The 17,363-nt window shown below is 38.8% G+C and overlaps 1 protein-coding gene across 5 annotated transcripts; it reads left to right on the top strand.

Annotated features, from left to right (window-relative positions):
• The first annotated feature begins 1,631 nt into the window (after positions 1-1,631).
• On the top strand, positions 1,632-15,188 carry LOC133530491 (uncharacterized). Of its 5 annotated transcripts, XM_061868398.1 has the most exons (11): positions 1,632-1,983; positions 2,768-2,997; positions 3,769-3,891; positions 5,826-5,885; positions 6,667-6,789; positions 7,628-7,691; positions 8,658-8,769; positions 9,264-9,349; positions 9,983-10,130; positions 12,167-14,618; positions 15,093-15,188. In XM_061868398.1, the coding sequence occupies exons 1-11, from the start codon at positions 1,892-1,894 to the stop codon at positions 15,167-15,169; spliced, it is 3,567 nt and encodes a 1,188-aa protein (XP_061724382.1). In that variant the 5' UTR covers positions 1,632-1,891; the 3' UTR covers positions 15,170-15,188. The 5 variants fall into 5 exon arrangements, with proteins under 5 accessions (XP_061724382.1, XP_061724384.1, XP_061724383.1 ...); XM_061868400.1 differs by lacking the exon at positions 2,768-2,997; XM_061868399.1 differs by lacking the exon at positions 3,769-3,891.
• The last annotated feature ends 2,175 nt before the right edge of the window (positions 15,189-17,363 follow it).

Here is a 17,363-nt window from a genome sequence, read left to right as displayed (position 1 = left end):
GCATCAATTCTGCCTAAGGAGTTTCTGTTCCTTGCCTCTACCTTCCATAGCTGTGGTGTCTGGTCATAGCATGGAGATACAAGTAGTGATCTTTAATAAGAAGCATTTTAGATTATGGGACATTTTTGTTAGAGCCTGGATATGTCGTTGGCTTCCAAAAACTAGATCATATTCAATCTAAAGCCTTGAGAATAATTTGTGGTGCCATGAAATCAAGCCCTATCAATGCTATGCAAGTTGAGTGTTGTGAGCCTCCGCTCCATTTACGACGCCAATATCTTTGTGATAGATTTATTTTCCGTTGCTCCCAATTCTCTAATCACCAACTCTGGATTATCTTGTCTAACCTTCTACTTCAAATAAGTACATCCAACTATTGGAAACACAAGAGCCCTCCTTGCTTAATCAAAAGTTTTCAAAAACTTAAATCTATTTCAGCTCCCACTGTTAGCTCTTCATCACTTCCCATTTTTCAGCATGAATATGAGTCTCTTATACTAGTTCCACCAGTTCTCCTGGATATAGGTATATCAAAGAATGATATAGATCAAAATCAACAATTTCTGAGTTTTATTGATACTGATTATCAGGGTGCTAACCATATGTATACAGATGCTTCTAAGATGTCCATCAATGGTTGTGTCGGTATTGGTGTGCTTCACATTCAATCTAATATTTACCAAAAGATAAAATTGCCTCCAGAATCCTCTGTGTATAGTGGTGAGTGCTTTGGAATCCTTAAAGCATTAGAGTTTATCATCATAATGCATCTTAAAAAAACAGTCATTTTTTCAGACTCTTTAAGTTCTCTTCAATCAATATCTAAATTTCCTTTCAAATCTAAATCTAATAACCCAATTATTTATCAAATCCGTAGTCTACTGCAAAAATGTCATCTTAAAGGTTACTCGGTTTCCATTGCCTGGATCCCTGGACACAGAGGGATTAAAGGTAATGAAAGGGTGGATGACTTAGCTCGTGATGCCATTAGTTCTGGAGACATGTTTCCATTTAAGAATGTTGCTGAAGACCTGTTGGCACTGCCTAAAATATACCTAAGAAAGGAATGGACAAAATTATGGGCATCTGGTGCGGGTGCCGCTGCGTTACATTATCGGAGCATACAAAGATCAATTCCTGCCAAACCTTGGTTTGCTAAAATCTCTTTGCCAAAGCCTGCAACCAGTATGTTAATTCGAATGAGATTGGGTCACGTATGTACACCGGAACACCTGAAACTACAAAATCGCGTGGCCAGTTCCGCATGTATTTGTGGAGCTGATCCCGCTGATCTTAATCATATATTCTTTTCAGGTAATTGTAACCTGTATGACCGTTCTATATTATTAAGACAGCTGTCAGATTTAAAAGTTCCGTTTCCCACATCTATTAGAACACTCTTGTATATTAATAATTCTTCTCCATATATATTTAAATCATTGTATTCATTCCTCTCACGTCATAATATAAAATTATAATATATTACCATTCCCTGATCCTTATCCAAATTCCGACATATCCGTTATAATGTAATCCTTTAATTCCGTTTCCCCGTTTTACTCGTTTGGCTGAATGCGCCAGGAGCGCGATGCCATAAAAAAAAAAAAAAAAAAAAAAAAAAGTAGTGATCTTTGCTTTCCTCACCCTTATATTATTCTGGCGAAAACTGTCATATTTTAAAAGAAAAAACTGTTAATACATTTATTTACAATACGAATTTATACCAAAGGTTCAAGTTTATCACAACCGGTTCAATAGATGTTTCTTTGCGATTAAAATGAAAAGTTGAGTTCAGCAAACTCTCCTCCATGTTTGGACTTGTGTTGTTATTGAGTTACTGACTAATGTTTTTGTGGTACCTAGTGATCAGATCAGGCCGGCCTTTGTGAAAATGGTCGGCAAAAGCCGATATTGTGAGATATGTGGTGTCAGGGAAATCAACAGAGGAGGTTTCTTTGCTTGCTTTCCGAAGAATGAACAGCGGTAAATCATCAGGTTCAGCAGTTGTTATTTGGGTTGATAGTTTTTTGTGTAGTTATTCTCTCCTGTTATCCAAGGGACAGTAGTGGTGCAGTTTGTCAGAATCTTTATCTTTAGAATTCCCTTTATGGAGATGGCTTATATCTGTCACAAAAGAGTATGTATATTTAAATACCCTAAGGTCGGGGTTTTGATGGTTGCCCGGGGGACCATAACCTTGGCAACAAGTGACACTATAAAGTTGATTCAACCATTTGCCATGTATCAAAGATAATTGATTGTAATAAAAAGGTAAAGTCTAAGAAAAAGGTGGGCCTTAGTTGGACATCCAAAACAGATGGTGCTGTACTGCACCATATGTTTTGCGGTCATTGAATTGTCAAACATCAACTTTTGGCAGTCAGAGTTAACGCAAAGCAGAGCTGTACAGCGCAATCTAATTTACCTGTTAAATTCGAAGCACAAAACTGTCTTAGATTGTACGGATCTTACTCAATCATTGTACCTTTACTACTTATGCAGAGTTTCCTATATAATGAAAGTTGAAATTGCTAATGAATGGTCTTCTAGCCTTTTCAGTAATGACCCTTCTATGAAGTAGGAGGTTCAGGTTTGAATCCTGATAAGGGCATTTTTTTGTGTTTATAACATTTTCTATTTATTTATATATATCCTACTAGTACCCATGACACAAGCCTTATTGAGCTTACTATAGGACTAGGTCAGTTTGTGTTACAGTGTGGTTTGTTACAGCACACAATCAAAATCAAAACAGATTTGCTTACAGGTGTAAAACTTGGGTTAAACTGGTCGGAAAAAAAGACCTCCTTAATGTACCCATTGAGAAACTGCATGAGCTTCGCCATGTTTGCGGTGACCATTTTGAACCGAGAGACTTTGGCAAGACACGGGGAAAGTTAAAGAAAAGAGCCTTTCCTAAGTTACAGCTCTTTGCACCTCCATTATCAGATTCCCTGTTGAGAGGATTCCCCCAACATGTTGCAAGCCAACAACAAGGTAATTATTATTATGGCAGGGCAGCCCAAGAGGAAATTTTGGGAGTAACTCAAGTTGCGGAGATTAAGAGAGAGAAAGTATACCACCACATGTTCATCCATACAAAAAGGGAAAACGTTTTTCCACTTCTAAATATTTTCCTTTCTCCATGATTTTTTAGTATGTTATTGACACAATGAAAAACTAGATTTATAGGTTTTCCTTTTTCAACTTTGCAAAACAGAAAAATGTTTTTTTTTTTTCAAAAATGCGAAACCTTGAATATATTACTCTGAAGCGATTGACATCAAAGTCAAAGTTATTTGTTAAGATTTAGTTAGTGGAAACCGTTTTCTCCCCAAATGGAATTTCATTGAAAAAGTACCGTTATTTCGTTAGGATCGCAAAGCTATTCTTCCCTCTTAACATAAGGATCCAAACTTGCATCCTGTTGAGCACCGCCATGTATGCCGAGGCGGCGCGCTTGGGCGAGCAAAACGCGCGCGCCGCCACGCCCGAGGCACGTCTACACTGGCCGTTTGTGCGTGAGGACCGCGCGTACGCTCGCTCTGTGTGGACCCGCCTAATATTGATTTGTAGTCCAACTATACCCCTTGTTTTTCAGATTAGAAAATTTAGAACTTAAAAAGTAGGTGGTAACTTTTTCTTCCATAATGAAATCTATAACTATGCACTGAATTATAGTGTCGTAATAGTCTACGGTATTAAAAATTGTTGTTCTTTTTTTGACGAAAGAGGCTGATTAATAACTGTATTCTCTTTTGTGTGCAGGTACGACTGGTACGTCTGGTACGAGTAATATTACTGCTGTTGAAAATGTACGAAAATTACAACCGGTTGACGTTCAATTTGACCATTCATATTTTAAGGGGAAAACAACGCCACCGCCAGCTGGTAAGTCAGTGCAGGCCACCGAAGGTGATTAGGGTGAATCAACTTTGTCTTGTCACCCGTTGCCATGGTTACGGCCACTCTTAAAAACCTGGTCTTATGGTATTTAAAATAACCAAACATACATTTTATGGCAGTTATAAAAAGTGTTTTTATAAGGGTAATGGGTCATCTACTAAGCTATTATTGTCGCCTGGCTAACGGGACAAAATAATTTCATTCATAATAACAAGAAAAGCTGAACCACTCAATAACATAAATATATTACATATCTATGGTGCATGCAAACCAAGCGGATGTTACAGCTTTCTTACCATTAGCCGGGTCCACACAGAGCGAGCATACGCGCGAGGCAATTTCCTTACGCATACGGCCAGTGTAGACGTGCCTCGGCCGAGGCGGCGAGCTCGGGCGAGGAAAACGCGCGCGCGGCATCCGTCGAGACACGTCTACACTGGCCGTACTGTACGTGAGGCAATTGCCTCGCGCGTATACTCGCTCTGTGTGGACCCGGCTATTCTGTATTCGTAAGATTGATTAAAAAGTTTATTCATTTAGCTTAAACCCTTGTAACGCTTTTTTTTTATACCACGACGGTGGCAAACAAGCATACGGCCCGCCTGATGGTAAGCAGTCACCGTAGCCTATGGACGCCTGCAACACCAGAGGCAATACATGCGCGTTGCCGACCCTTTAAAAACCTGTACACTCCTTTTTTGAAGAACCCCATACTGTAGCCCCTCGGGAAAACCTTTATGTCATAAACACAAACACTTAAACGCCAAGCTCCCGGGCGCAAGGGAGCTAATGTAAATCTTACTCGAAAGTGTGAAGGTTACTTTGACAGCGTCCGCCATAACACCTATCGTTGTCCTTAACGCTGTGGGTACGAATAGTAACGACGCGACGCCTTTAGGTGTTATTGGCGTTCAAAAGGTTAAATATCGCGTTCAATACGCTTATAAATACTCATTTGTTTTATTAATGCTGCGTGTGTAAATAGCCGGGTCCACACAGAGCGAGCATACGCGCGAGGAAATTTTCTCACGCACAAAACCAGAGTACACGTGCCTCGGCCGAGTGCTGATTTCGGACCCCGATTCCGATCTAACAACTTGTTACGGTTTTGATCTCATTTTGATACTTTAAAATCGCTCACGCTGATAGGTGCATGCGATATGAAGTGAACGTCGTGCGTGAGATGCGCGCCAATCACCGAGGTCGTGTCAAAACCAGTTTATAGATAAATAAATATTATAGGACATTATTACACTAATTGACTAAAGTCCCACAGTAAGCTCAATAAGGCTTGTGTTGTGGGTACTTAGACAACGATATATATATAATATATAAATATTTACAAATACTGAAATACATACAAAACACCCATGACTCAGGAACAAATATCCGTGCTCATCACACGAATAAATGCCCTTACCAGGATTTGAAGACGGGACCATCGGCTTCATAGGCCAGACCGGTAGTCATAGTTTAAAACCATAAGACTGCGTTTTCACCAAAGCTACTGTAATGATGCGTAGCGAGTGATCTGTCATGAACCGATAGAAGCACTTCTCATTTACCTATCCTCGCTCAGGGCAGCTCTAATTAACACAGCTCAGCGCAGCGGAGCGATGTTTTTGTACATACAAAACAAGTGGATGTGAGCGGAATAGGTACATACAATATAACTTCCTTTCAACCGATTCTCGTGAAATTTTTGTGAACAGATTCGATAACAAGATGTATGTTGGTAAGAGTACGCAACTGTACTCATTACTGTGAAAAACTATGAGCAACACTGAAATCGCAAAAAGTCAAGTTTCCCATACTAAAGTTAACAGGATTAGTAGGATTTATTTTTGTGATTTTTTAGTTGCTGCTATAGTTACTTTATTTGTAGCTCAGATGTCTTAATTGTAAAGTAATTGTTTCAGAGAGTGACAAGACGTCCGAAAACATTTTCTCTTGGCAGACAGCAGAGTTGATAGAAGCAGGTAATGTTGTTTATTATTTAGGAACAGTTGATATAGTTGTATTTTAGCCACAAGAGCAATGGAAAAGTAATTGAATGCAAATGTTGAGGTGTTTCCTCATGTTGGCTGGTAGAATTGACTTTAGAGTGATGATTTCGAATGATAAATATTTATTTATAATTATGGATGTCAGTGCTTAAACTCAGAACAATAGTACAAGTGCCTCCTCGTTGGCCCAGTCATCTTTACCCCTTAAAAGTGTATCAACTTCTGAATGAGCTGGAAACTCGATATAAATTCAAAGTCAAATGTCATAAAAGTCGGTTTTTTGCGGTTATCACAGTTTCTATAGCTCCAATGTTGTTTTTATCTAGGCATGAATTTTAAAGCATAAAACGTATTTGTTCATCATACCGTCATTCATCCCTGTAAACATTCATAGTAAAATAATAAACTTTACTAAAGCGATAGCTCGAGAATGAACACTTACATTTAATCCATAACTATTAAATTGAAACTTAAAGCCCCTTTGCTATACATATGCCAATGCCAAAAATGCTTTAAGTACATCATTTTGGAAAAGCTGATACTCTTCAAACTGCTTGATCGATTTCTTTTAAACATATCTAAGAACCACGGCAAGGAAACTCGCTTTCACGTAAAACTGCATCGAATTCGGTCCATCCGTTGGAGAGCTACGATGTCACAGACAGACAGATATTGGCGTTAAACATATAGCAGCTTTTGCTTTGGGGGTTACATATTTAGGTAGTAATCGTTATATTATGTACTTATATTTCAGATGCTTCTGAAGACCCGGCACCGGCACCGGTGCCAGAGAAAGAAAAATTGCCTGACGACGTCGTGACGCTGTCCTTGTTCTGTGACGACGACCGGCCCATACAATCCGAGTCTATTGACTTGGGTAAGTCACTTTATAAAACTAAAATTAGCACTTTCAGTGCCACGCCAAGCGTCCCATGTCCAACACAAAATGAACCGACTTGGTGGGTTCTTGGCAGTGAATAGGCGTTACATACGCGCTCTCTCAGTTGAGACAATCTCAACTCAAATCTAAAATAACATCTAAATATCACTAAAAATCTTACACCTTTAAACGAGCAATTCTGATCTCGAAAACGGCTCTAACGATTTCGCAGAAATTTGGTATATGGGGGTTTTTGGGGGTATACAATCGATCTAGATTAGTCTTATGTTTGGGAAAACGCGTGTTTTCGAGTTTTCATGCGTTTTTCTATCGACGCAGAATATGGTCGCTAATTTCGTGTTGCCGGCCACTGTCCGTCTGGCCCAGCGGGTTAAGACGCGGACGGCTAGAAACGAGTGTTACGGGTTCGAATCTCGCTCGGTGACTAACTTTTGTTTTTTTTTTTATACATGTTCAAGTTTATATATTTTTTTTAATTTTTATTGTCTTAGACAAGTTTAATTTAGTAAAAAAATGCAGTTAAGATTATCACCTATACACCACCATATGACAATAAATAGTTATAACCGAGCAAAGCTCGGTCGCCCAGGTACTAATAATAAATAATGTCAAGTCACAATTCATCCCCAGACTTGGACGCCCGCTTGGCCCTTACTCGAAATAATCACTTCAGACAGAACGACTTCATGTTTGTTTCTCTGTTAACAATATGACGTCAGCAACGTCAATAGCCACAATTAGGAAAACATTACAATACTTTTTAGTAGCTAATTTGCCTTGTTCTCGCACAATAATGTTTTTTTTTTACTTGTAGTACCATCAATTGATCTTGAAGATGTCGAACTCCGGTGTAAGGATTGTGCAGCAGGTATTGACGGGTGAGTGTCGTTCGTTATATGTAGAATACATTTTTTTTTATACCACGTCGGTAGCAAACAAGCATACGGCTGGCCTGATGGTAAGCAGTCACCGTGCCTATGGACGCACGCAACACCAGATATTTCATGGGCGTTGCCGACCCTTTAAAACCTGTACACCCCGTTTTTTAAGAACCCCATACTGTAGCCCCTCGGGAAAACCTCGGCAGGAAGCTCATTCCACAGCCGAAGCGTCCGCGGGAGGAAATTCCTCTTAAACCGCACAGTACGCGACCACTTAGGTTCGAGGGTGTGAGAATGAACACCCGCATGAACAATTATGTAAAGAAAAATTCTTTCCCATCGAATATTCTCGAAAACGTTCTTAATTATCATGCTGATTCAGTCAACTTCTTTGCTTTTTTTGAGACTGCGCTACGCTAATATGCTCCCGAAAAAATACAATTACTATTATTATTATTATTTGGATTATTTGGTTCAAAATTCTTTTCGTTGTCTTGTTGTCGCTTCCCTCAATTCCTCCACCCATATGTGTACAATCACATAGCTAAAATATTCAACGTGCAAAACGTGACACTCAAGGAATTTCAAATTGTTGTCCGAAGGTGGTTAGCCTCTCTCTTACAGAGTACTCTAAACTAACATGCGAGATATGTCAAAATTGTATGCAATTGACGTTTAATTTCGAACAAAAAGGCATCTCCACTGATACCTCTATTCTAAGAGGTCAAATCGAATTGCTTTTTTTCAGAGATGTTCCAAATTTGAAGTCATAACCAAATTGTTTTTTTATGTAGTTATGAAGCAATTACAACATCATCACCGATAAGAAAGTTGTTGTAACAAAACAGTTTATCGTAATGTTGGCCATTATTTACGGATTTAGATGGCATTATAGAGGGTTTAGTCTTAAATGGTTCCTGTATTTTTTTAACACTTAGACCGTATTCAATTTACCACATACAGGTACTCATTCTGGTGCGTGCAGTGCGCGTGCGGCGCGCTGTGCGGCGCGTGCGCGGGGAGCGCGGCGCACGACCGGCACTATGCGTTACGTGCGCCAAGGCGCGCCACGCAGGTAAATATCACGTCACCCGGTGGTGAATCCAGGATTTTGGTTTGGGAGGGGCCTGCGGTAATGCGCGTTTAGCTAAACACCCTCAAATTTTTCATGGAGGGACTTAGATGCTTTTTTATTATATAGATATTTCGGGATCTCTGAAACGGCTCTAACGATTTCGATGAAATTTGCTATATGGAGGTTTTCGAGGGCGAAAAATCGATCTAGCTAAGCTCTGGGGAAACGCGTATTTTGAGCTTTTATGTTTTCCGAGCAAAGCTCGTTCTGCCAGATATTAGATAGTAAGTGGGCCGATAGCTATTCCTGAATTATATACTTACTCTGTTTGACGAGCATGGGAAGTGAAAATTTACTTTGTACACACCTCTCTCAATCACCTCAGTCAGCTGCAGAGAAAAGGTACCCCCTGCATAGAAATTTTGTATGCAGGGGGTACTTTTTCTCTGCAGCTGACCGTACCTGAAGAGTGAAACTGTTTTATTTTTGCACAGAACCAAACGCAGGCAGTACTGGCAGTTATACGACAACAACTGCTGATGGAAAACTTATTAACACTGTACGAGACTGATGAAAATGGGTAAGTTTTTCTACACAACTTCATGTATATTACTTCTATATTATGTGATACGGGTAAGTGTGGCATGCAGGTATTTATTGTAAGTTCATACTTGCAATAAACATTAAGTAATCAATTTATAAAGAGGCCGCAAGGCGAAGGCAAGCCAAACATATTTGTACAGACCTTATATTTAATTCATATTTAATCCAGGCACCAAGCCTCAGCAGCTTTTCGGGAAAGTTTTCGCTATGCCGCGTCGAAGGTCTGGAATAATATCCCTCCCCCTTTGAGAAACCTGCAAAGTATTCATAGTTAGCTTAAGCAGTATTTACTTGTTATGAGTACGCGATGCTTGTTTTGTATGAATAATCCTTATTCAATTTAGTCGTTATGTTGTATCTTCTCGCTTAGTAACTTTTTCCCATTAAACCATTTGTTCACTCCATGTTATTGTATAGCAAATTGGCTCGGGTGAGGCAAACGTGCTGAGGCAAAAGTTACACCAGCACGCGGCCGCGCGAGGAAATTTCCTCGCGAGGCTCCTCGCTCTGTGTGGACCCTATTGAACTTAATTTGTTCTAGTATTAGGACCTTTGGAAGCTAGGGTAGAGGGTTATATTGACTGACAACATTATAAATGTGTTAATGCAGCGTGAAAACGGAAGTAAAAGAAGAGACACAGGAGCCCGCGTCACCAACCGCGCCCGCCTCCACGCCCGACCCGCTCGCAGTGAAGCCCCACACTGACCCGCTCATAGTGGAGCCTTATCGTGACCCGCTCACCGCGGAGCCCGACAAGGTAATTGAGGTACCATCGCCCACACTGTTAACTGTCCATCGGTGGACCTTATTACAAAAGGTATAAGGTGTACTGATGGACAATTAAGATTGATGGTGTTAAGGATTTGATGTCTGAATCTTCGTATGCTGTCAGTGACAATCAATATGCAACCCGCTAGGGATTTCATATTATCGGATAGCTATACGCGGCCGGCAACCCCGTTTCTCGCCGAGATTTGTATAGTGCTTTTCTCAAACTTGCAATGAAATAATTAAAAAATAAATAGGATGGTGATGATGATGATTGTTTCATGTCCTAATGTGATAGGTTATTCAGTGCGTGGGGTATTGAAGGGGAACAAAAATTTAATTATTGTAGAGGTACGACGCACGCCATTACGCTTTTTTTGTTCTTCTTTTTTTTTGTTCTTTGTGTTCTTTTACTTACTGAATGGGAAACGAAAATTTGATTATTTTTACGCTACGACGCACGGTTTAGGAGATACATTCCTATAAACATTTCTGCATGACTGAAAAAAAACTTTATGGGGCTGTATCTCCTAAACCGTGCTTCGTAGCGCAAAAATAATGAAATTTTTATTTCCATTTGAAACCTCGAAATAATATTTAAAAAACACAAAAAAGAAGAAAAAACGCAAAAAAGTATGATGGCAGGAATTTGCTTATAGGTTTTTTATGATTGAATGACAAGACGTGCCATAATTTGACATTTAAAAACAAAAGAAGGTTGCCTTGCAGGCCTAGGTGTGTAAGGCTGTATGAAATTCCTTTACATATCATCTTCACTCATCGCACCTGATATGTGGTATTTCCGGACCTAATTTGAATTAAATCATGTCAACATTTCATTACAAGTTTGAGAAATAGTTATTTACGATATAAGTGCAGAAAATAGGAAATTCGCCGTGTGGTGATAAATTAAAACACGACCGAAGGGAGTGTTTTAAATCGAAAAAGGTTGTCGGTAAGTCGTTATCACCGAACCAACAAAAGACTCTAAAGCTGCCATTGATATAATTGATTACGTAGAATTTTTCTACAGCGCATCGCATAATAAAATTATAAGTAAGACCTTTTATACCAATTCGTACACCAGCACGGATGTCCTGCCACTGCCAGTACTTTATATTATTTAAATCTTTCGTATTTGTGTATTTTGTATCGTAAAAATTCATTTAGCGTTACAAATGATCAAACTAACACAACACCACATTATTTGATTTGATGTCGATTCAACCGGTTTAGGACCGATTTATACCCTTATAATGAATAAAACATGCAACTTAGGTAAATAAAAAAAACCCGAATAAAACCGAAACCGGTTTTTTCAAATTCCAAAAACCCGGTTTTGGGTTTCCGTCAAAAAACCGGTTTTAACCGGTTTTTTCGGTTTCGGTTAAAACCGGTTTGCATTCCCTATCCCACAGTAAGCTCAATAAGGCTTGTGTTGAGGGTACTTAGACAACGATATATATAATATATAAATATTTATAATTACTTAAATATATAGAAAACACCCATGACTCAGGAACAAATATCCATGCTCATCACACGAACAAATGCCCTTACCGGGATTTGAACCCGGGACCATCAGCTTCGTAGGCAGGGTCACTACCCACTAGGCCAAACCGGTCGTCAAAAATGTTTGGGTCCATACCCAGTAAAATAGTAATTCCCGGCAATGACAAATCATATCTGAAAATGGAAAAAAAAAAGCAAAATTCAATATATGTAAGGGAGATCGATACTTCCCCCTATATTTTTAAAATTCCCGCCTCTCTCTGGTTACAGATTTGGCTTGCCAGCATATGTTGTTTAACCCCTCTATTCCCTGCACTTCAAAATTCCAATTGTTTTTACATAATAAAATATACATATACAATAATTGAATTTATTCCTTGATTATAAAGGGTAGAGATCTCGGGTCTGAATTTCTGATAATTGCAACCCATGTGTGCTGCCAAATAGAAAGCTACAAAATGTAAGCTGCCATTTAATAATGAATGTAACTTGATATATTTGTTTAACTTACAGTGTGTCGACGATGAAAGTAACGGTGACCACCACCCTTACAAGCGTCCTCGACTCATGGACGACAGCAGAATGGGCGCCAAACCAACCTCTACAGTCAGTAAAAAAGAAGGTGATGTCTCACAGCAACTCCTGTTAAATGTCCATATACGAAGAGGATCGCAAACAGTCCAGATATTCACTCCTAGCGATCTCAGATCACAAGATATCATACGAACCACTACGTGCAACCGCAAAGGGTCACAAGATGCTCTGGCAACTAATATCAATCTCAGACGAACACAACAATCCCTTTTAAAGGTCCCATCTAATGTTTTAAGAGGATCGCAAACGGTTCAGGCACGCGCTACTCGCGATCTCAGATCACAAAACATACAGGTCACTTCTAGCAACCTCAGAGAATCACAAATCGTCGTAACGCCCGAAAAGGTCCAAAACATTCACAAACCTGTACAACACGATTATTCCAAAGGTTCAAACCTACAACCAGCACCTCAAAATGTTCTCAAGAGCTTCTCTACTCCATTCAAAGAAACTTCAGAACAGAATCGCACCGAAACAGGAATGAATAATTTAGACGATGTGGTAGATGAGGAACTTGTAGAGTTTTTGGAGGAAGAAATATTGGACGATAGCGGAGAAGATCAATTAGATACTGAGAATTGGGATGAACAAATAATAAATGACGATTCTTCTAGCGATGTTGAAAGAGAAGTAAATTCAGGTTTAGGTAAAGAAAGAAGAAATGTTAAAGATCTAACAGATAAAGCTAATTGGAATGAAGATGACGAAATCTCTGTAAGTAATAGAGAGAGTGAATCACAAGGCAACATACAAATCACTTCTAGCAAATTCAGAGAAATACACGATGTTCTAATGGCTACTACTACTAGCAATCTCAGAGGCTCACAGAATGATATATTGGCTAATAACGATGTCAAAAGAACACAAACTGTTACACAGATTGATCTTAGTGATTTAAAAGATTCAAAAACGAAAGTAATTGTTGATAATAATGATTTAGGGCAATTACGAACTGTTTTACAGATTGATCCGAGCGATTCACGACTACAAACGGTCCAACAGGCCATTAGTGGTATTAGAGGATCACAAGATGCCACGCAAGTCACTCCTAGCGATCTTAAAAGATCGCAAGATATATTACAGATTCCTAGCCGTCTTAAAAGATCTCAAACTCGTTGTCACTTCCAGCGATCCAAGAGTATTGCATATTCTTCTAACCCTAGCAATCCCACAGGGTCACAGGTTTGTCCTAAGGGGATACCTAGCCATCTTAGAGAATCAAAACATGCCCGTGACCTATTACGAATTCGACAAAATTTCCTACCCAGTGATCCCGGAGGGTTAAAAACTCGCCAAAAATTCCGACCTAGCATACTCAAAAAGGTCATTAGTGATCTGAGCGAATCACAAAATGTCACCCAGGTCCAACAGGTCATTAGTGATATTAGAGGATCACAAGATGCCTCACAGGTCACTCCTAGCAATCTTAGAGGATCGCAAGCTATATTACAAATTCCTAGCCATCTTAAAAGATCTCAAACTCGTTGTTCCTTCCAGCGTTCTAAGAGTATTGCAAAATCTTTTAACTCTAGCGATCCCACAGGATCACAAGTTTGTCCTAAGGTGATACCTAGTCATCTTACAAAATCAAAAAATCGCCGTAGCCTGTTACGACGACAGTTACAACAACTACAACAAAAGTTCCAACCCACTGATCCCAGAAGGTCAAACACTCACCAAAAATTCCAACCTAGCATACTTAGAAAATCAAATATTCTCCTAACGCCCAAAAAGGTCCAAAACATTACCAAAGCTGTACAACACGACTATCCCAAAGGACCAAAACCACAACAAGTATCACAAAATGTTCTCAGGGGCTTCTCTACTCCACTAAAAGTAACCTCAGAACCGAATCGCACCGAAACAGGAATGAATAATTTAGACGATGTGGTAGATGAGGAACTTGTAGAGTTTTTGGAGGAAGAAATATTCGACGATAGCGAAGAAGATCAATTAGACAATCGGGATGAACATAGAATAGATGAAAATTCTGTTAGAGATATAGAAAGGGAAGTAAATATAGCTTTACGTGAAGAAAGAATAAATGAAAAAGATCAAACAGATACAGGGGATTCGGATGAAGATGACGAAAATTCTGTTAGTGATGAGAGTGAAGTGGTGGACAAAGAATGTAATAGTCAGGTAGAGAAAGAAAATCGGATAGATGAAAATTCAATCAGAGATGTAGAAAGTGAAGTAGATGACAGTGATTTAGATAAAGATTATAGAATAGAAGAGGACGTGATAGATGAAGATTCAATAAATGAGACAGATGAAGAAGATATTGCTGAAGGCGTTGGCAGGAGAACGCGAAACGTAACAAATAGGACTATGACTGATGAACAGATGCTTCGAAAGCTGACTTCAGAAGGTAAGAAGATAATGTGATGTTTTTATGCAAAACTGTACACTTTGAAGAGAGTAATCAGGTTTAAAACTTATATGAATTATACCTATGAATAATGGGTCCGATAAAATACAAATAAGTATGTATCAGTAATGTCATTTTTGACAGAAACATATTCCACTATAGTGTTCTGCAATCATGATAATAAATTATGTCAAAAAATCATCTTCCTTGCGTTGTCCCGTCTTTTTGCCACGGCTAATGGAGAGATGAATGAATTGACGGGGCACTTATTTTTACGAAAGCGACTGCCATCTGACCTTCCAACCCGGAGGGTAAACTAGGTCTTATTGGGAATATTCCGGTTTCCTCACGATGTTTTCCTACACCGAAAAGCAACTGGTAAATATCAAATGATATATCGTACACTAATCAATCATTTTTTTTCCCAGTTGTAGCTTGTAATATGCAATGGAAATTATTGTTAATTTGTTCCAGCCACGGTGCAGCTGCAGCCCCTTACCTCATCAGATATAAGGAACTGGGTCCACAGGAAGAGACGGAGAAAAAACTGAAATAAAAATTAGGATTTTATCTGGTGTTTTATTTTTAACCCACTTTAAATAAGTTTTTGGCAAAAAAATAATTTTTGGTACAAGCTTTTATTGCTGACTGTACTTTCCACATGCAACTAATACTCATCGGGACAATTCTAACAACCTCAAACACAATTAGTTTGCGTTGTTTTATCACATATGACCCACCTTCTGTCTCCATCATCAGATCAGATGTCATCAATCATCATAATAGTGCATTGCCAATATTGTCATCCGATATACATGTTTGCAAAATTTGAGCTCAATCGGAAACCAGGATTGGGTCAAAGGGTCTAGCCGCAATCCTATAGTGAAACTGCCCCTGGCTGAAATGTATACCTTTCTTAGAAGCGTTAATTGGTCTTATTATAAGATATCATTTTACATTTCAAGCCTGGAATCCCCTTGGTTTGGATAAAAAAAAAATATATATAAAATCTTTTTTAATTTTTCTAAGCTAAACTAATGGTTAGATTTCTTTGAAATTCGGATTATACATGGCACTATAGCAATACATTTAAAAAAAAAATCAAGGTTCTAACTTATTTACAAAGGCCTAAAAAAATATTTTCAAACAACCTAAATTTTTAGGTATTTAATGCACAATACAATATTGTATAAAATATATTTTTTTCATAAAAATCCATCTGTGGCAACAAGATAAAAATGTCTTACTAATGCAGGCCATTTGGAACCGATTTGCATTTTTTTGTTTAAAAGTTTGATACTATGAACATTTTTGTTAAACAACTTGTAGTTGGTTCTAGTTTGGTCCCACTTTTGTCAAGGTCCAGTTCTAATGATGAGCTCGATGAGATTATTGAGGGAACTCTGGGAAAGGGATTCAGATCCAGACCTTGAAACTTGAATGTACCTATTTGAAACGTATCCAAAGAGTTTTTATTATTGTTAAACTGATTTGGGAAAACAAAAACTCGCAGTAGTTAACTAAATATTGGAAGGTGGGGTAGGTTATGTTGTCGAGGGAGCGCGTTGGTGATATGCTTCCTATCGTTTCCATTTCGGTCTAAAATCTTCTATCAAGCAAGATCGATATAATCTTGCGATATAGTTTGTTCGTCGATTCGAGGTGTTGGTTCTTCTTCATCTGATTCGCTGCCGCTGTCAGTTTCGTCCAGTTGATATATTTCTCTGGCTGCTTTGAGAATTCGCCTTTGTCGTCTGCCATGTTGAGCCCCTCAGAGGGTTGCCTGGTCTAATACTCCATGTCCTGTGTTGGTGAGTTTTCCCATGTGTAGTTTAGTCTGCTAATTTTACGTTTACTGGCTATGGAGTGAGTAAACTTAGTTATAGCTATAGAGCTATATGCGGTTTTGGGCGTCTTAGGATGTGTGATGTAGCACATTCGAAGGCATTTTATCCTTTTGTTTATTGTTTTGCCGTTTAATATATCACGAACCTTACCGGGTCTCGGCGTTGTTCCTGACTTATTTAGCATGGCTCTTTAGAATTATTCGTTCTTATCGTCTGAGTTCAGGGGGCTTACCGCGATAACCGAAATTCGCAAATTGCGGGGATCTTTCTCTTTTACTCTTACTGAGACGTAATTAGAGTGACAGAGAAAAATGCCCGCAATTGACGAACTTCGATTTTCCCGGTAGGAGCCCAGATCTGTTAGAGCCGCACATTTGAGCTTGTGATCTACCATTGCATACGCGGCTCTTTGGTGAGGTTTGTGAGGATCTTGGCGTTCCGGACAGCCTGTTTGCATCGCGTGTGAACTGTGTTGTTTCTACATAGATATAATGTAAGTTCCTATATATCTAATTTCATATTGGTGCGTTACTGAGTGTGACAAAGTTTCTTAGACCTTGATCCGTATCCGGGTCTCGTACTTATATAATTTAGTTTTAGTTTCATTTACTCTAAACTTTAACCCTTTTCCAGGCATAGTACCACATAACAGAATTTAAACTTTAGCATTCCGATTTAAGGTTCAAATTAGATTGCACTTTCGGGAAATGTGACTTGTCTTCAATTGAATCATTAAAGCTTGACTAATTGGAATATATTTGGATTTTTTGGGAAAACCTTGTAGATTGGTGCGGCCTGGAAAAGGGTTAACTGCTCTGGGGTCTATATACAAGTTTCGATTTAATTTTGTAACAAGTGAATTTTATGGATGAATCAACATTTTAGTGTCTCTTGTCAA

This window comes from Cydia pomonella, chromosome 23 (genome assembly GCF_033807575.1).
Source record: "Cydia pomonella isolate Wapato2018A chromosome 23, ilCydPomo1, whole genome shotgun sequence".
NCBI classification, from domain to species: Eukaryota; Metazoa; Arthropoda; class Insecta; order Lepidoptera; family Tortricidae; genus Cydia; species Cydia pomonella.
This window is presented reverse-complemented; position numbering and strand designations above follow the sequence as displayed.